The following is a 20795-nucleotide window of genomic DNA, read 5'->3' as shown; positions in this document are numbered from 1 at the left end:
TACACTGCTGAGGGGAGCAGTGGGCGAGACAGGAAAGGTCTGCTGCACCATGTAGATTTCTCCCCGGTTGGCTGGGATTGAACCTGCACTGCAGAGTCTGCTGACAGCTTCACAGTGCGGTGCTCAACTGCCTACACCACCAGGGAGGCCCCTGTCAGCGTTATTATTAATGAAGTTTATTAATTTCTGGAGCTGGCACTTCTATCATTTCTGTTGTTTTTATTTCCTGCACAGGATACTAAACCTAATGGATGATCAGTAATATTTGAAAAGCCAATACATGACTGACTATCCTTAGACATTCAAGCTAACTATAATTTTCAGACTTCACAGAACTTCTTTCATACCATCACTGGAGGGCATAGTAAAAAATTAGATAATGAAATTTATCTAATTAGCTTTTGCTTTCTGTAGTTTCACTACTTAAAAACTGTCAGACTGCAATAACTTAATAAAAAGTCATTTTGGAATTTTTAGCTTCATAGTAATATACACCTTAGAGTACAGCTGTGATCTTTTATAATGCCTTGGCTATTAACAAAGGGAAAAATAAGTCCCAGGTAAATTAATTGCTAGAGACAAGATTAGTGCCCATGTCTGCATTTTAAGGACAGAGTTATTTTTGAATTTTGTTTTAATGTCTGTATTTTTTTTTTTAGTTTTTAGTGTGGCCCTTTTATTTTTCATTAAGAAGCTCTTATTTTATAACATTCAGTCTTACCTGTTGTGCTAAAATAGGTCATGCATCAACATAAAAGAATTTGAAAGGCTTGAGTATGAAACTGTTCTACTGCAAACTAAAGAACTGTGCGCTCTTAACCGATTTGAGAAAATAACTTGTTTTCCATAATAAAGTAAAAACTAGTTATCTTGGGATTTTGTTTGTTCCATTTCAAATATCTGTTCATTTTTCACACATTTGTCATAAATTTTTATCAAAATGTTTTATAAATAAAATAATCATAATGCTTTCATATTATGATTAATCTACAATAAAGTAAATGATTCCTAGAGTGGAGGGTTGGGAAATAAGGTTGAAGAGGTAGAAAAGTCCACCCGAGATTTTGAGATACTGGACTGTACCTTGTCGGCAATGAAGAAATCAATTATGAATATTTCTGTCTAAAAGATTATAACATAAAGCAATTTTGAAAAAAAACACATTAGCTATAAATGAGTGAGGGTGACTGGAAAACTCGGAACTAAATATAAAGAAAACTGGGCTTGAGATGAGGGTTTGTGAGGGATGCTTCCTGTGCAAATGAAAATGTGCAGACCTAGGACTAATGGTGACTGTAAAGAAGGAACTGACAGCAAAGTGAATGCAATCCTAACAATGATTTTGTAAAATATGAATTAAAAATCTTACTGCATATGTAAAAGTTGGCAATTGAAAGGGTATTTACCAGTTTTCAAGTAGAATATATCAAGATAATTTTTCCCTAGTTTTAAGTTCTTTAGATTTTGCAAAATATGACTAATTCTTTACTGTATAAAATACTAACCAGTAAATAAATCATTTTCAAAATCATAAGCATATAACCTTTCACATTGAATTTTGATACCATAAAATCGTATTTTCATAGTCAAGTTAACATCTGCTTATTTGTGTCACATATTAAAACTAGAAAGATAAATGGACCCAAGTCACTTCTCTAGAAAAGACCATTGTGCATCAAATATGTTTTTCTTTATAAAATTTCTTAAAAATGAAAAGAAATTAAATTTAGTTGATACACAGTGAATCCATGAAAAGGCTGTTTTATGAGAAAACCCCAAATGACTTCATTAGTAATCTTGAGTGTCATCTAATCTGCCAAGCAATGGCTGGTATGTCAATTACCCATCAGATTGATAAGCTATTTTGGTATTATTGATGAAAATGTTACAGCCAGAGCAAACGGAGTGTACTTAAGTAGACTGAAAGACGGCAGCAAGGATCCAGCTACATGCTGACATAAGCTAATACTTGAGCATCAATAACTATAAAGAATAATGAATTGGTCATTTGTTGCAAAGTAGATATTAGAACTTTAAATATTTCCTGCCCAAGTGCATTACTGATGTCATTCACTGCTTTTTCTTTCAAGTGTTACTTTCTAACTTTCTTTAACCTTCTTTGTCTCTCAATTGCCTAATGGTCTGCCTTAGGTTAACTAGAGGTTCTGAATAGCATTGTGCCCAAATAATGAGTATTAGTCTTTCTGACCCATGTTTTACAATCAACTCTCGATGTTGTGGCTCATATTAATCTTAGGATATACAGGGAGAAGGTGGCTCACAGCCTAGAAAAAGTAAACAGCAAAAAACTTCTAACAAACGTCATTTCTCTTCCAGTGCTCAATTACCTGCGGCAAAGGAATGCAGTCCCGTGTTATCCAATGCATGCATAAGATCACAGGGAGACATGGAAATGAATGTTTTTCTTCAGAAAAACCTGCAGCTTACAGGCCATGCCACCTTCAGCCCTGCAATGAGAAGATTAATGTCAATACAATAACATCACCCAGACTGGGTAAGCAGACCAAAAGGTTGAGTGTGAGAAACACAGAAATGCTTGCGGCTGCTTCTATTTTACTCATCGCCTTAAAGGTCAGATATAGACCTATATTAGTTAGTTCAGTTCTGACTGAATGGGGCCTATGTAACTGTAATTTTGTTAGAAAGATCAGGTGGATAAAAAATTCTAAAAGCTATTTTGATTCCTGAAGCTGTTCTCATACCCCGGGCCTGCAAATACTACTGCTACACCACCAAAGCCATCATGGAAAGAAAGGATTCAAGGATGTAACGTACTATGGGCTCTGACCAGACCCGTGGCAGAACTTAATTAAGGTTATGTCTGTGGTGAAGTTGTAGTATACACTTTGGAATCCTTCCTTGTGGTTCTCCATACAAGCTAGCATTTGGAGACAAAGTAATAAAAATGGCTTTCAAGAAAAATGGGCACAGGGATCTACACCAATGAACAAGAGGTACTATTTTTTCTCTTTAGGAACATAGTATTAAATACTAATAAATACTAGTAACATTAATTTAAATAGTTTTTATGTTATGAAATGCTTTCATATACTCAATTCCGTTACTCAATTTAACCCATTATCAAGAAATAGGGTATATATTTTAAGGAGATATAGGCTGCATGTCCACAACAAATATCCACGAATTACACTGTACTTCTGTGGTGATTAGTGAGTTTTAACAGCAATGCTACTTGACTGTCATTATATTAACTTATGTTTAACGCCTTTAGTTTTAATCTGTGTGTATTTCAAGGAGAAGAATTTAATCATACAAAATAATGTTCCCGAAACACAAGAAGCTTTATTATCAAACTTTTCTAGGTATGAGAGTTAATCAAATAAACGTTTGGAAATACAAAAATTCTTTTTCCAGCCAAAAAAAAAAAAAATAAAGTAACATTTCTAAGATATCTGTTCAAGTAGAATTAAGATTAGTTAACGCAAAAGTTAAGCAATCCTAGGACAAATGTACCAAATCCATGTACTCAAAAACCATTAATCCCTTTATCTAACAATTACTTGGAATCCTTGAATTTGACTAAAATTGCATTTATTCTGCTTATTATTTCTTCAAAGTATATCCCAAACATTTTCTAATCTAAGGGTTAGAAAATCTAAGGGCCTCCCCTGGTGGTGCAGTGGTGGAGCTCTGGGCTGTGAAGCTGCCCACAGCCTCTGCAGCGCCGGTTCCATCCCCAGCTGCCAGCAAGGGTCCCACACGGCATGACAGACCTCTCCAGCCGCGCCCGTTGCTCCCCTCAGCATTGTATTTTGTCAGTCTGCCTGTTCTATTCCCCACTCTGGTGAATTCTCTCCCCTCCCAAGCTTCTGACTGTACCCAGTGCTTGTATAAATAAATCAATCAATCTTTTAAAAAAGAAAATCTAAGGTTTTTAAAAGTAAAATAATGAGTCATTAGAATAGTGACAAAAGACTTATACAGATACAAAAGAATTATAGCAGAAGTGATTTATTATACATACCAAAACACAGTATTTCTTCAGAAAAACTGAGGTCTGTTATATATAACCAAATTTTATATGCCACATTGTAAAACTTTCATTGTTGTATACTTCAATCACTTGTAATGATCAGCTTTAATTTTAAAGATGCCGGAACTCTCCCCCGATATATCACCTAAACATGACTACTATCTAGGTAATGAGGAATAAGTGTGTGCATATTTTTATTTTGCTACTTCTTACAATTTCATTCATAAATGATTTTCATTTCCCTAAAAGTGCATTTATTGAGTACATTTTTTTTTTCTTTTCACCCTTCTCAACCAGAAATCCAAAAGAAACTTTATGGTGTTTAAGTCAAATCTTAGAAGTCATTTGCAATATAACTCACTGAATTTAGTAACCTGTCTTTAGTGTGCTTTAAAAATTCCATTAGTAAATGTAACATAAAGTTGTGTGTATATTTACATGGTGGAATATTACTCAGTTATCAAAAAGACAAATTCATGCCATTTGCAGCAACGTGGATGGAGCCAAAAGGTGTTGTGCTAGCTGAAATAAGTCAGAAGGACAAAGCTAAATATTGGATGGTCTCACTTATATGTGGAATATACTAAAGAAAAGGTCAAGAAACAGTTTAGCAAGTTAACCATAGATCTGTGGCAAACAGCAAAGGAGGGAAAAGGGAAGGGGTCAAAAAAGGGGAGGGAAGAACACAAAGGAATATGGTGATGGTTCGTTGAGTGACATGGCTGGGGCCAGAACTATGGGGACTACAACAATGTAAGAAAAAAATTCGTTAATAAAAAAATAAATTCATTAGCGAGAACAATATTCACTCACTTTACTCCTTTTTTATGGGGGGGGTGTGAAAGAGAGAGATAACGAGAGAAAGTGAGCGAGAGATTGATTCTTTGTCTTTGACTTTTAAGTCCCACAGGTAATATAAATGAGTCAACGCAAAGTAGACTAAATATCCCCATTCAGATGACATTTTCTACTCCTGACATGGTATGTGCTAGTATTGAATTCCCTGTGTTCTGCCTACAGCCGCTCTGACGTTCAAGTGCCTGGGAGATCAGTGGCCTGTGTACTGCCGAGTGATACGGGAGAAGAACCTGTGTCAGGACATGCGATGGTACCAGCGCTGCTGTGAGACTTGCAGGGACTTCTATGCCCAGAAGCTACAGCAGAAGAGTTGACGTCCAGCAGCCTGGCTGGCTCACAGCTCTCTGCGACATTATTTATAAACACACACACACTAGCATGTTTTTCAGACCAAATATGATCAGATTACATATAATTTAATCAAATTAATTTATTTTTTTGTCTGCCAAACATTCAGTATGGTTTATTTTGGTTATACAGACATTTTGATTTATAGTATATGGCTTCATAATTTTATATGAATAAGTTTGATCCATTTTCTGGAATGAAAATTTTTCAAAACTTAAACCTAACTTTTTTTTTTTTTTAACTGAGGGCTGTTTCCAAGGTGCTACTTACTCTCTCCCCACCAATACCAATGAATTATTCAGAATATATACTAACTTAGCATAGTAGTTTAGTTATATATGGAGAGAAGTAAAATTTTTTTTTTTTTGGTGTTCTGAGGCAGAATTAGCCCATTTTCTGGAGTCTGCAGAAGATGTGTCAACAAACCTCATGGTGTTGAACAGATTTATAAAGAATGTATTATGAATTTGGTTCAGATTTAGAGAAATTCATAGCAAAAATTCTACTGTAATTATTTTAATGATGGAAAAGATATGTCAAATTGAGACTTTGATCATGTTCATGAACATGTACTTGAACACAATTATTGTAACAATGAAACACTGTAATGATTTACACTGAATCACCATTGCACTGTTGAAATAGTGTAGAAAAACTGTTACAGAAATGGTAACATCCTGCAAAAATATATTATTTTTAACATGTCATTAGATTTTAGCTTTTTAAAATAATTTGAACAAAGAAAGCATCGATCCACCCATTTCATTGTATGTTTTTAGCAGATTGATAAAAGAATAGAGTACTTACTTAGCATTACAAATCATAGTGAGAAAATGTACTAAATATTTTTTAGCCTTTTCCCTAGAAATAAGGGGGGGGGGAAGCTTATATACTGTGGTAGTTTCATTGTGCTTTTTCCTTTAAAATTAAAAAGTTTTACAATTCTGTGAAACGTTTAAAAACAGCTTAAATTTTTTCTTGTGAGAAAATATTGTACATGATTCACATGATTTCCTAGATTTTTCAATAAAATATGTGAAACTTCCTGTTGGGAGGCAATTCTTCACAGGTCTCTCAGATTTCCACATGTCTTGGCACTGTCTGCCTTGGTTCTGGAGTGTCTTCTAAGGGGATGTTTATGTAGTAAAAAGCCTGGGAAGTTAAACATAATGTCTTTCCTTGGAGCAAAGGACAGATTACGCAGTCTTCTCATTGTAAGAGTTTAGGTTCCCTGAATTGGGTTCCTTCTCCTGTAATACAACCCACCCACCGCATGTGCAGGTGTCACCTGACTCTCTTGTCACTTTGTGGGGAGTGGGGGGTTCAGGGAACAGATGCAAGAAAAATGCTAATTCTTTAATTACTGCTATTGCTGTGGGTAATAAAATCCTTTGTTACTAAGCCAGGAGTCTGTCTTCTGCCCTGAAGGTACAGCAGGCTGGCGGATAGACTGCAGGTGAATAGAACCTCAATCCTCACAGTTACTGACACTTCCCTCATTCGTATTTTCACCTTCATTTAAGAACTCCCTGTAATGTAGGATATATTCTGTTTCCACATTGACCCTTGCTATGCATGTCCTTTAACTGCTGAAGTCCAAGATTAACCAGTATCAGACCTCTTATAACAGACAGTAGGGGGATGGGAGCTGGGAAAAGTGAAATTGTAAGAGGACGCAGTCTCAATTTCATTCCTTGATTTCTGAATCCATGACTAGGTAGAAAAGCGCTAGATATTGGTTAATGGTTCAGTCCATGTTATTAGGCCTCCCGTGGGCTTCATTCAGCAAGTACTCAGTCTTTATTTTTAAGGAAGTTACATCATTCTGTTAGGCTTCTGCTTCAGTGTCATTCACAGCGTGGTAATATCAGAGATTTACATAAGCATGAGCCCACTGCTCCAATTTGCTATGAGTTCTCTGAAGAGAAACAATAACGCAACAGTGAGCGAGGCATTTGTTAAGTTGATAGATGGTATTTTGGCAGAAGTTCTGCAGACAAATCCAGAGTGAGTGATTGGTTTTGTGAAAACAGACCACCACTGCCTGTTCTATGAGAGAAGTGATAGAATGTAACCATACTGCAGTCAAGGCAGTGGACTGGTCATCCCACAGGATGGTGCTACACCGGGGATACGGTCTACTCTCCGCTCTTGTTAGGCTGAAACATCAGCAGTGACTGTGACCAGATAGGCTTGACAAGGGGAGGTTCATGTTGTTGAACCCATGCATTATCTCTGCTCTTGTCAACACTGTTTCTGCGTCTACTGGGCAAGGGACAGAGCTGGCCGATGAAAGAGACTGGCCAATGCTCATAGAACTTGTCATCTTATCAACCTGATGAATGATACCGCTCTCCTGAGTGAATATCCAAATAGTCAAACAGAACATATTTAAGTTATTCAAGGGGGTCTATCTACAAACATTTCCCTCAGAACATTCTTACCACCAATTTTCAACTCATGTCCTTTCCAAGGTGTTAAGAATCCAGTCACACCAGTGGCTACAGTCTAAGAATTAGTGAATAGCCTTAGGTCTGGCCATTTCTTTTTCCCATCTAATCAAATGAACAGTCAGAATGCTAGAATCCCTTGAATTCTTTGAGAGAATTCTCTATACTACTCTCAGTCAGGCCACCTTTGTGTGGGACTGTAGACGTCTATCTATTTTGGTGGTGCAAGCATATTGTGAAGAACTATTAGTAAACCAAACCTGAATGATTAGGTGGACTAGTCCTGTGAAGTGTTCCATGAGTCACTAGGTGTGGACTGAAAAAGAGGAGGCAACACAGTAATAGTAAGACCCTTAACAATCAGAGCCACTTACTCATCCTCTTGCAACTTGTATCTTCAGAACTTACACCTTAAGACCAAATTCATATACTTGATGATAGAATGCTGATCTGCACTGGTAATCTGTCAGCACACTTGATGCATCAGACATCACCCAATTTCTGATGAACAACCCACGTTGCATGAAAACTTGGTGGCCCATGGTCAGCATTCAGCCTCTACTAAGACCAAATAGTAAGCCAGACTTTGATTATAAAAACAAAAATTATTTGCAGAGAATGAAACAGCTTTTTGCTCCAAAATTCCCATTTCTCAATATAGTTCAATATAGTTCACCAATAAGGGCCGGCTACCTCCATGTAGGCAGGACCCTTGTCTGTCACTGTTTCTTTAAGTACCATCATCTCTGTTATGCCACATAATCCTAATACCAGAGCAAATGCAACAGCAACCTGGATTGTGTAGTGCAGACTCTACATTACACAAAATTGAGAAATTATTAGGGTTACTCAAAGTTTCACAGTACCATTCACAAATGAGATACATATCGCTAAATCAGCCAAACTGGCATTAGGTTTCTTCCTTAGGAAGCAGCAGCAGGAATTCATCCTTTACACAGTACACATCAATATGCTACTGAAGTCCTAGAAATTTTACCAAGGTGTGAGATCTCTGAAGTTTTGAGGGATGCAATTCACATCATCTGATATCCATGTATCTTACTAAGATATCTAAAGTTAGTACTTACTGTTCAACAGGTCTAGTCATCATGGTATCATGGATGTGACCAAACTTTTTCCTATGCAAGGTAGGATCACAGACCTATGGAGGAGATCAGTGAGCAGAGCTCATGTGGTCCTCAGGTTTGACAGTGAAGTTAACTGCTAGATAAAACCAAGTTGCTGCTGTTGGTTTTAACTAAAAATTTTATTTTTTTTAAATTGCCAGGTGCTATGGGATGCTCTGGTAATATATCTGGAATAGAGTTGAAATGATAGCCACTGATCTCATTATATTTATGATAATATAATTTTTCTTCAAGATTCGTCTTCTGCATGGGACAATAGGCCAAAAACAAAAAAGGGGGGGGGAGTGGGGGGAGTTTATCATTCCTGCATCCTTCAAGGCCTTATGGTATAATTCTGAGATCCCTCCATGAATTCAACACTGATTTAGTTTCCAATTTTGGTATTTAGAGGCGGAAAGGCTTCCATTTTCATTACTACCATAAGAGCTGTCATTCCATAAACCATGACACAAACAAGGGAGGTGAGGTCCTGCCAGTTTCTTTTTCTTTTTTTTTTTTTTCCTGCCAGTTTCTGAGTATTTCTATGCCTTCCAAAATTAGGAAAGTTATGGGGTGGATTCAGATTCTTAGATCACTGCTATGGAAATAACCCAAAACTTGGTTAAACTGTCCAACTTCCATAAACTCTTGGTCTGACTATGGAACTACAGTGACAATTTAGGGTCAACAGGAATTAGTATCAGTTCAGAGCCGTAATCCAGTAACTGTCAAAATGTTTGATCATTTCCTTTTTAAATACATAGTTCATGGAAAGGGAAAACTAGGAAAGATTTACAATATGAATTTTTGACAATGTAGAAAAACCCCGCCTAAAAGACAGAAATAGCCTTTTCTTCATTCAAGGAGTTCTGTGTATGTGAACCTGCTCTCACCTGAAAATTAAGGGAATACAATTTCTTGGTGTCTTGATTCAAATCAGACTGTTTATTAAGTCTAGAGATTTAATTTTTCTATAAATCAAGAAAAAGCCTTTGCTTTTTTTTCTTAGTGTCCATGTATTTCCATTCCTAAGAAATCCATGATCAATTTACCCACCATCAAATATCTCTGCAAGTCAAAGTAGCCCATTTACTTCTTTGACTCTGCTGCCTTGTATAGTAACCATTAGCATGTTGGTCTCTAGCAGAGAAATACATCCTCCTGCCCCCTGCCCTTAATGGTATCCCATCATCCTCATTAAATTGAAAAAGCTCAGTTCTACGGCACCACTTTCACAATGTCACTTACAGTTTTCAGATAACAGCCACTGTGAAGTTAAGGAATCCGATGCCCCCACACCAATGTATTTTTCAAAGTCTTGGTAAAGGGACTGCCTTCTGGACTCCCTTAGAAAACACAGTTAATGTGTGGGTAAGCACATTATTAAAACCACCCTCCCAAATCATTTATATACTTTCCTCTGTACTACAACTACAGAAGGAAGTTTCGCATCTCAAATTCAGTGTAGTGTGGACCACCACTGGATTCAGTTTTCACTAAAATTGTCATAGTTACTCTCAACCGTGTGAGTTAATATGCAGAATATCTTAATCAAAACCACTGTGGCTAATCCAGCATTGTATTCCTTTCGTTCTAAAATAACTCCTTAAGAAACATAACCACACATATGCCTTGGGTTTTCGTCACTATGAATTAGTGAAATTTTGCAATTCCTTTACCGTGTATGAGTAACAGCTTTTTACCTGATCTCTAGGACTTTAACTTGGATAGAGATTTAGGAGACAAGACAAATGGTAGAACATCAGTAATACAGTTTAAAAGGCTTCATCTCCAGGTAGTCATGGAAGCCTCTAGCTCCTAACTTAGACCAGAAGTTGTGAATTTAAAACGCCAAGATTATTCTCTTTCTCTATGTTCTTCAGCTTATTGAGAAGCACTAAATCAATCCTACACTCAGCATTCCCTTTGTTCCTATCAAAAGGTTCTATTGCAGTATATATCTGGTAACAGAGTCTCGCCTTTTATAGGCACTTTATTCCAGGTGACTATAGGTAAGAATTTAAGCATTGTGTCACCATATGCCACGACTAACCATGCATTTACCACTGGAGACAAGAAGAGCTCAAATAACTCATTCCAGCTTCTACTTTTAAAATTCTGTTCCTTGGAAAGATTTCTGGTATCATCAAGTTTCAAGGTTCAGTCAGTAGAGCAATAGTGGAGTGTTACAGAAAAATAGATTTGAATTTGCACAACTGGGAGCAGGTAAGGTCCATTAAGAAGATTTAGAGGATCAGAGGAGTAACCAAGCAATCTTCAGGTCCTCTCAGGCATATGAAGGGACAGTTTGTAAAGATGTCGATGGGATGCTGTTGACTCGCTGCAGCTTCCTCCTCTGTAGGTCCACAGTCACATCTGAGAGTGGACCCAAGTTTGTTATTGGTCAATGGGACCAACTGTTGGACAGAAGAAATGGGCTGGAGTACAAAAGAACAAAGGTAAACTGGAATGTGTCAAGCACTTAGGCTTCTGTCATTGCATCTGATTGTAAAAAAGCTTTTCAGCTTAATGAATACCATTTCCATGTTGCCTTCCAAATGTCTCTTTCAGTCAATTCTAACCCACAGTCACACAAAGAAAGGAATTCTGGGAAATATCATTTGCTTTTTAACTACAGATAGCTTATATGACTAATTCTCAATTTGCTTTATATCCGATAACTGAAGTGAAAATCCATTTTCTGACGCACTCTATAACAGTACACCTCATATGTGTGCTTAATATGTGCTAACAATTCTGTTAAACTACTGTACCTATTAAGCCTAACAGCAACCTTACACAGTATCAATGATATTTACTTTATGGTTGAGGAAACAGATTCAGTAACTTGCCCAAGACCAAAATTCAGTTGGATGCAACAGAACCACTCTGACTCCAAATTCTCTGTACTTAATTACCTTGATCGCCCCCCTCGTTTACTGACTTTGAAAATGCTATATAATCAATGTATGGGATTTGTAACCTAATCACAGAGTTGTTTTGTAGTCTAAACTAGCCAACTAATTTTAAAACTGTCACATAGGGCCTCCCTGGTGGTGCAAGGGGTTAATTCTCAGCACTATGAAGCAAATCCACGGCCACTGCAGCATGAGTTCGATCCCCTGCCAGGGAGTTGGCCCGCTTGGCACAGCAGATCTCTCCTGTCTCGCCCCCTGCTCCTCTTGGTAGTTTATTTCAGTCAATTTGCCTGTTTTGCTCCCAGTCTGTCTCTGGTGAATCCTTTCACCACCCCACCCGCTGCCCTGCACCTCTAGCCTACACCCCAGCTCTTGTATGCATAAATAAACCTTAAAAAAAAAAAAAACCCTGTCATATAATTTGATGAACTCCAAATGCTCATCTTGACACAGTATGTTTTTCAGCCAGAATTACTTTTATACATTTAAGTTGGTCACTGAAACAATCTTGAAAGAAAGAGGGGGAATGAATAATAATAAAAAAGGTGCATTACAGTTTTGTGTAGTGTTCCATGTTTTATTTTTTGTTTCTTTTTTTTTTTTTTTTTACATTTTAAAAGGACAGATATATTAGGAAAAAAAGAGGCACCTATATAGTCCCAGGCAAGCAGGAAAGCTGCTAGAGAGCCATATTTAATTCTATTTTTTTCAATGCTAACGGTTCAAAAAAGCAGTAAATCTAGTTCCAAATTCAAGAAGACACTTTTGTAATAATACACTGGGAAGAATGAGTATTATCTGCATTTAGGGGTTGTAGGCGCAGATATACACATTTCAACCAGACTATCCTCACAATATAGCTATTTAGCCTTGTTTATACCCTTTCCCACTCTGGTAAAGGTAGGAATCGCAGAAAAGGAATACCTGTAATCAGGGAAATGCAAATCAAAACTACCATGAGATACCATCTCACACCAGTGAGAATGGCACATATTAAAAAAACGAGCAACAACAAATGTTGGCGAGGGTGTGGAGAAAAAGGAACTCTCCTACACTGTTGGTGGGAGTGCAAACTGGTCCAACCACTATGGAGAGCTGTGTGGAGATTTCTGGACCGACTAAACATAGAGCTTCCATAGGATCCAGCAATTCCACTCCTAGGTATTTACCCAAAGGACACAGAAACATCAATTCCAAAGAACACCTGCACCCCTATGTTTATAGCAGCACTGTTTACAATAGCTAAGCTTTGGAAACAACCCAAATGCCCAAAAATAGATGACTGGATCAAGAAGATGTGGTACATATACACCATGGAATATTACTGAGCAATTCAAAGATAAACACATGCAGTTTGCAGCAACATGGATGGAGCTGGAAGGGATCATGCTCAGCGAAGTAAGTCAGAAAGAAAAAGAAAAATACCGGATGGTCTCACTCATAGCAGGAATTTAGAAAACTTAAATAAGAGACCAGGAAAAAGACTAATCAATACAAAGTAAAAATCAAAATCAACAAGCAACTATAAACCAGAGACACACTGGTGGGGGCTAGGGGCGGGGAAAGGAAGAACTAGAGTCAAAATTGGGGGGGGTGCAATCGTACGGGGAATATAACCAAAATGAAAATGCATACATTGTGCAAAGATGAAAAAAGATGTAAGAATTATATAAAATAAAATATTTAAATAATAAAAAAGAAAGCCCAAGCCAATATTTGTCCAATATTCTCAAGTAACTTTTCTCAAATAGTGAAAAGGAAAACAACGAAATAGGTGGTATTTGAGCAAATCTGCAAAGTGTTAAAGTTGAGGAAACACTTCTCAGCCTTCAATCAGGTTTATGCATTGCAAACTACCATATTACTACTATAAAGTAATAGAGTATATCAAATATTTTTGGCCGTGGAATCCTTTCTCACTGAACATGGTTGAAATATACACTGGAAAGTAGAGACTGAAAGAAACAACAGCCAGCCTTACTAGTTGAGGAAAGGGTTTTGCTAGGGTTTTCAGACATGACTTGCATGGGTACAAGACCATCTAACAGGACTGCTTTTTGGTAGTTTATCATCTAGTATAGGGGCTCATAAAAAATTATTTAAAAAACCCAGTAAGATGAGAATATTAAAAAAAAAATCACTGAGACTTCCAAAGAGGGAAAATTTGTACCTAATAGTAGAAATAATGTAGAGGTTTTATGAAAGGCTAAGTATCAGCAATGGCCAATGCAAGATGGCAGAGGCTGGGAAGACATTGGTGTAGGAAGAATGCAAGCTCACCGCCTCCCACAGATACACTAGATACACAGCCACATTTGGAATAATTCCCTCCAAAAGAGAACTTGAGTAGTCTCTGAACATTTCATCTTCAAAAGATAAAAATGATACATGGATATGGGTAGCAGAAACATAGACATGGTCTAAAACCCATGGGGCATTATGTCCAGGAGAACCACAGGAATCTGGAAAACAGAGAAGCTCCCTTCAAAAGGCATGCACACAGGACCACTTGCCCTGGGATCCTGAGCAGAGGTGGTAATAAAAAAAAAAACAAAAACAAAAACAAAAATAAACCAACAACATAGGAACTATATTTGAACAAAATTCACTTACTGAGGCTAGGGTAACTTCCAAGGGGGCAGAGTATGTAGAAGTGATTACTATGAATATTATATGCTAACAAGTTCAATAACCTAGAAGAGATGGGAAAATTCTTGGAATTACATAATCATGCAAGACTAGGGAAAAAATAAACCAGATCAGATCAATCCTAAGAAATTGAAACAGTAATCAAAACTCTCCCAAAAATCCACAAGATAGTTTCATAAGTTCTACCAAACCTTCAAAGATGAACTAATACCTCATCCTGCTCAAATTCTTCCAAAAAATTATGAGACAAGGAATACTTCCAAACATATTTTATGAGATCAATGTTATCTTAATATCAAAACCAAACAAAGACAACACAAATTATAGACCAATTTCCCTAATGAACACAGATGCAAAACTCCTCAATAAAATCTTAGCAAACCAAATCCAACAATGCCTCAAAAGGATTATACACCATAAACAAGAGGGATGGTTGAACATCCGAAAATTAATCAAGGTAATTTACCACATCAACAATAAGATAAAATCCACATGATCATATCAATGGATGCCAAGAAAGCATCTGATAAGATTCAACATTTATGATGAAACCCCTCAAAAAACTGGGATAAATGGAATATATCTTACATAATAAAAGACATATATGACAAACCCATAGTTAACAACATCATTCTCAATGGTGAAAAGCTAACGCTTTACCACTAAGATCTGGTACAAAACAAGGACATCCTCTCTTACCACTACTATTCAACATAGTATTGAAAGTCTTAGCTAAAGCAGTTTGTCAAGAGGAAGATATAAAAGGAATTCAAATTGGGAGAGAAGTAGTAAAGCAATCATTTGCAGATGACATGATAATGTACATAGAGAACCCTTAAGTACACCTCTGAAACACTAAAAATAAACCAGTTCAGCTAAGTGGTAGGTTATAAAATCAATACACAAAAGTCAATTGTCTTTCTATATGCAAACAATGAGCTAGAAAAGGGAGAAAGTAAGAAAACAATCCCAGGCCTTCCTGGTGGTACAAAGTGTTAAGTCCCAGCACTATGAAGCTATCAGCAGCCCCTGTAGCATAACTTTGATCCCTGGCCAGGTCACCTGCCTTGTCCGCTGCTCCCTTGGGCAGTTTATTTCAGCAGATCCACCTGTTCTGCTCCCCACTCTGTCTCTGGTGAATTTTCTTACCCCCACACACCTGGCCTACACCCCAGTTCTTGTATGCATAAATAAAATAGATCTTTAAAAAAACCCATTTACAATCAGATCAAAAAAAGTGGTGGTGTAGGCGGTTGACCACAGCTCTCTGAAGCTGTCTGCAACCTCTGCAGCACAAGCTCGATCCAGGACAGCCGGCAAGATACCCACATGGTGCAGCAGGCCTTTGTCCCACCCGCTGCTCCCTTCAGCAGTGTATTTCAGTCAGTATGCCTGTTCTGTTCCCTGCTCTGTCTCTGGTGAGTCCTCTCACCCTCCTGCACATCTGGCCTGTACCCCAGTTCTTGTATGCATGCATAAATAAATCTTAAAAAAATTAAATACCTAGGCGTAAACCTAATAAAGGACATAAATGAAAACTGTAAGACATACAAAGAAAACTCTAAAGCTTTATTAAGACAAGTAGAAAAATACGCCAACAATGGAAAGATATTCCTTGCTTGTGGGTTAGAAGAATATACATTTTCAAAATGTCCACTCAAATATATGCACAGGTTCAAAGTAATACCAATAAAAATTTCAATGGTATTCTAAAAGAAGTGGAAATTCATATGGAATCGCAAAAAACCCTGAATAGCCAAGGCAATCTTGACCAAAAAAAAGAAAAAAAGAAAAAGAATGGTGGAGTCACATTTCAGACTTCAAACTATACTATAAAGCCATAATGATTAAAAACAGTATAGTACTGCAACAACAACAACAAAGAGACACAGACCAATGCAACAGAATTAAGTATCTAGAAGTAAACTTAAAAAAGGAGGTAAAGGAAAACTGTAAGACATTAAAATAAGTAGATGACATAACACACACACACAAAAAGGAAAGAGAGTCCCCACTCATGTTTTGGAATAATTAGCATTCTTAAAATGGCAATCTTCCCCAAAGGAATATACAGATTCAATGCAATTCCCCTTAGGGACCCAAAGGCATTCTTCAAAGACATTGCGTAAACATCAGTGAAATTCATATGTAACCACAAAAGAAACTGACTAGAGAAGAAAACAAAACAAAAAATCCAGAGCGGTTGTATCATAACTCCAGACTTCAAACTATACTACAAAGCTACAGTAATAAAAACAGTATGGTACTAGAATAAAATCAGACCAACCAATAGACTAGATTTAAGAGGCAAGAAATAAGCCTGAATATCTATGGACAGTTAATATATGACAAAGGATGCAAGTGTATAAACTGTATAACTGAGAGTCTCTTCAGCAAATGGTGTTTGGAAAACTTGACAGACATATGCCAAAGAATGAAACTATATCAGCATCTCACACTTGTCACAAAATTAACTCAAAATGGACTAATTGCATGGAAGTAAGACCTGAAACCTTAAAACACACAGAAGAAAACAGACAAAATACTCCATGACATAAATATAAGCAACGTCTTTGTGGATTTTCTCTAACATCAAGATAAACAAAAATGAATATAAACATATTGGACTACATCAAACTAAAAAGCTACTGCACAGAAAAAGAAACTATCAGTAAAACAAAAACCCTATTGAGTGGGAAAATATTTGTGCATTATATATCTCACAAAGGACTAATATCTGAGATATATAAAGAACTCTTACAACTCAACAGAAAGAAAATAACTTAATCAACAATGGGCAGCAGAACTAAATATGTACTTCTCCAAAGAAGACATGGCCAATAAGTATATGAATAAATGCCCATCATCACTTAACATCAGGAAAATGTGAATAAAATCCACAATGAGATACCCCTCATATCTGGGAGAATGGCCCATATCAAAGGGAGCAGAAATAACAAGCGCTGGCAAGAGTGCAGAATAAAAGAAACCCTATCACACTGTTAGTGGGAATGCACATTGCTCCAGCCCTTAGGGAAAATAGTTTTCTCAAAAGACTAAAAATGGATCTGCCATACAACACAGTATTCCACTTCTACATATCTACCAGTAGAATACAAAAACACTGATTCAAAAGAAAATCTGCATTTCCATGTTTAATGCAGCACTATTTAAAACAGTTAAGCTGTAGAAACAACCTAAGAGCTCAAAAACAGGTGAGTGGATCAAGACAATGTGGTATATACACTGAATTGAGTACTACTCAGAAATCAAAAAAGATAAACGCTTGTGATTTGTGGCGACATGGATGAAGCTTACTTCATTATGCTAAATGAAGTAAGCCAGAAGGAGAAAGACAATTACTACATTGTGTTACTTACATGTGGAACATACAGAAACTAAACAAAGGGTCAGATAGAGTAAAAATTAAGAACTAACCCTTGAAAGCTGACCACAGAGCTGAGGGATCCAGAAGAGAGGAGACACGAAGGATGAAAACCAAGCAGGGAGAGAACACTATGGACTGTGGTGGTAGATTATGTAGTGCTTTCATAGTGGGTGCATTATAGTACCTGCATCTGAAGGGGAAGGTCTAAAACTTCCAAAATAGTAACAATGGTGTATACCAGTGGTACATCAATAAAAAAATTAAATAAAAAGCAAATAATCTGGAATAAAGAGTGGGTAGAGACTCTGAATAGTGGCCACAAGGTACATGGAAAGATGTTCACTATCACTAATTATTAGGAAAATGTGCATAAAAACTATAAGCTATAACCACCAACCATTAGAATGGCTATCATAAAACAGACAAGCAACAAGTGTTGGTGAGGATGTGGAGAAAATAACTCTTATACATTATTGGAGGGAATATTTTAAAAAGTGCAGCCATTATGATAAAATAGTATAAAGACTGCTCAGAAAGTTAAAGAGAATCACTATATTCACCAGCTATTCTACTTCTGGGTATTTATATAAAGAACAACTACAACAACAACAAAAACCCCCACTAATTTAAGAAGATATGTACACCCCTATGCTCACTGCAGAATTTACAATACCCTAGACATGGAAACAACCTAAGTGTCCTATGATGGATGAATGGTTACAGAAGATACGAAAAGACAAAATCTAGCCATTTCTGACATGGATTGACCTTGCTATTATACTTAGTGAAGTCAGATGGAGAAAACTACTGTAAGCTTTCACTCCTTTGTGGAATATAAAGCAACAAAGCAAATGAGTTAACAAAACAAAAAGAAACTTTTCGATACAGAAATTATATTGGTGGTAACCAGAATGGGAGAGGGTAAGGTGGAATGGTGAAAAGTGTAAATGGTGTCATTGAATGGAAATGGATGGACACTAGACTTTCAGTGGTATAGGGTAAATGAGGTAGGGTGTATAGCTTGAGTTATGCTACACACCTGAAATTTATATAATGTAAATCAACGTTACCTTAATAAAAATTTAATTAAAAAACGAACAGGTATGGAAAGAAGTTTCTAGGAATGAGGGCTGGCAAAACAGTCAGAGCTTGAGGGGAAGACAGGTAATAGCAAAAGAGGGACCACAAAGTCTGATTTCCTGATTGTGAGTCATGCAGGCTCCATGGAGGAGCCTTCAGGGAGAGTAGTGAGGGTTGGTAGTGAGAAATGAGAACTGATGGTTTGAGGATAAGAGTAGAAAAAGGATGGTGAGAGGAGATGAAGAATTACACTTCTAAAGTCGTAAACAGAAACAAACACTGTAGAACCCTTTCATCTAAAAATGGGGGAGGAATCTAAAGGAAAGATGCCTAAGAAAAACAGAAGGCTCGTTTCACCTACCTCATACTTTGGCTAAGGAAAGGGCCTAATCAAATGTATTTGGATCTGGGTTCTGTGTGTCCACTTGCCAATAGAAAGAGCCAAAGAGAAGTAAGGCTCTTCTTGAAGATGTGTGTTACTCCCCAAAGAATCTTTCAGGCAAAGAAAATAGCCTGAGAAATATTTGTTCATTAGATATAGTCTGGCAGCAGCCAGAAAAATCCAGAAAGTTCCAAATACATGCATATACACAAAATACACTTGATTCTTGAAATGCCTGTGATTTAACTGTTTTGTTATGAACTGTCATTACGATGAAATGCCTCTTTCTCCAGTAAATGTACTGCTAAAATTTCAATTATTTTACAGTTTGGGGTAAAAATTCTCACAAAATTGTCAACTGTGCAATCCAGTTTTACATCTGTTAGTAGGACAGATGATTTTTTTAGCACCCTCATGTTATTGCTATAAAGAAGGTAAGTATTCTCAAGAGCCTTGCTTGTTTCAAGTACATCCTGGCTGCTGATTCTTGTGAGCTATATGACCCTCTTCTGAAATGTGGTGCTGATATATTCCACATGTAACCCTTTACCCCTGGAAGAGAAATCTTCCTGCCGACTCTGATGGGCCTATAGAGATGTAAACCTAACAAGCTATGTCTTTTACAAACTGCTTATGTTTGTCTTTCACCTTCTCACAAGTGGAAAGGTTTCCTCCTTCTCTGCATGGAAATCCACTTCCCCACTGAGAAGTATGGGTCACCTAAGGCAGAGTGACTTAGAGTGAGAAAACTTATCTCCATTAAAGTTCTCACCACTTCCTGGCTTAATCCATTGTTCATAGCCTTACTCCCACTGTGGCTGTCAGAAGAGCAGATGGGTTCACTTAGGGCAGTACACTGTCCCAACCCAGCAGTCATGTTATGCTTTGGTTCCAAATGCACTGTGCGAATACCAAAAAACATATCATAAGAATTTAAATAGCAAGTAACATACTCAGACAGTGAGTGGGTCAAAGCCGTGCATTAGGACACTTAATCACTGTAAGAAACTAGATAGCAAATTCTTGCCATTTCCTTGCCCAGAACAAGTTTGACAACCCAGGTTGTCAAGGTTAGGTTTCCCACGAGGCTGAGACTCCAGGAGTGAAAACATGAAAAGAAACAAGATGCTGTCTATAATATGGGAGACTGCAGGGCTAGGTCAGCTGTGTTTAGCTCAGTAATGTTCAGAGAGGACAACTTGGTAAAATCTGCCAGCAGGGAAATGTTTCCTGAGCTCCAAATTATGGACACCGACACTGAAATTCTGACAGTTTTTATCCTCTGTATGGGGAAACATTCAGTGTTACACATACCTAATTTTGGCATCCTTCTAAATTGCCTGAGTCTAGCCCCATCTCTCTTATTTGAGCACTAGTAAATGTGTTTCTGTGTGAAAGGGAAACTGGGGTGCTGCTTTGCTCTTGAGTATTGTTATGTCATTCTGAGAGTGGCTTCTGAGTGCAACTGAGAGACCTGGTTTCAGATGCCAGTCAGAGCATCCTCGAGTTCATTAATAATGAACAAGTCTGACAGGAGTGTAGCTGCCTGTCTCTGTTTTCCACCACAGAGGAAGGAAGAC

General features: G+C 37.2%; 1 protein-coding gene across 5 annotated transcripts in view; it reads left to right on the top strand.

The window, feature by feature from the left end:
* ADAMTS19 (ADAM metallopeptidase with thrombospondin type 1 motif 19) overlaps window positions 1-7020 on the top strand; it is a 294164-nt gene extending 287144 nt beyond the window's left edge. For 3 of the 5 annotated variants that reach the window (XM_037509412.2, XM_037509414.2, XM_037509413.2), the window contains 2 exons: window positions 2338-2515; window positions 5036-7020. In XM_037509412.2, the coding sequence (XP_037365309.1) occupies window positions 2338-2515; window positions 5036-5187 (330 nt within the window). In that variant the 3' untranslated portion in view covers window positions 5188-7020. The remainder of the gene's footprint in view (window positions 1-2337; window positions 2516-5035) is intronic. The other 2 variants (XM_054694450.1, XM_054694451.1) reach the window with 1 other exon arrangement.
* Window positions 7021-20795: the final 13775 nt, after the last annotated feature.

This window comes from Talpa occidentalis, unplaced genomic scaffold (assembly GCF_014898055.3).
Source record: "Talpa occidentalis isolate TD23 unplaced genomic scaffold, MPIMG_talOcc4v2.1 talOcc4.13, whole genome shotgun sequence".
In the NCBI taxonomy this organism is placed as follows: domain Eukaryota; kingdom Metazoa; phylum Chordata; class Mammalia; order Eulipotyphla; family Talpidae; genus Talpa; species Talpa occidentalis.
Note: the sequence above shows the minus strand (reverse complement) of the source record. Positions and strands in the feature narration are given on the sequence as shown.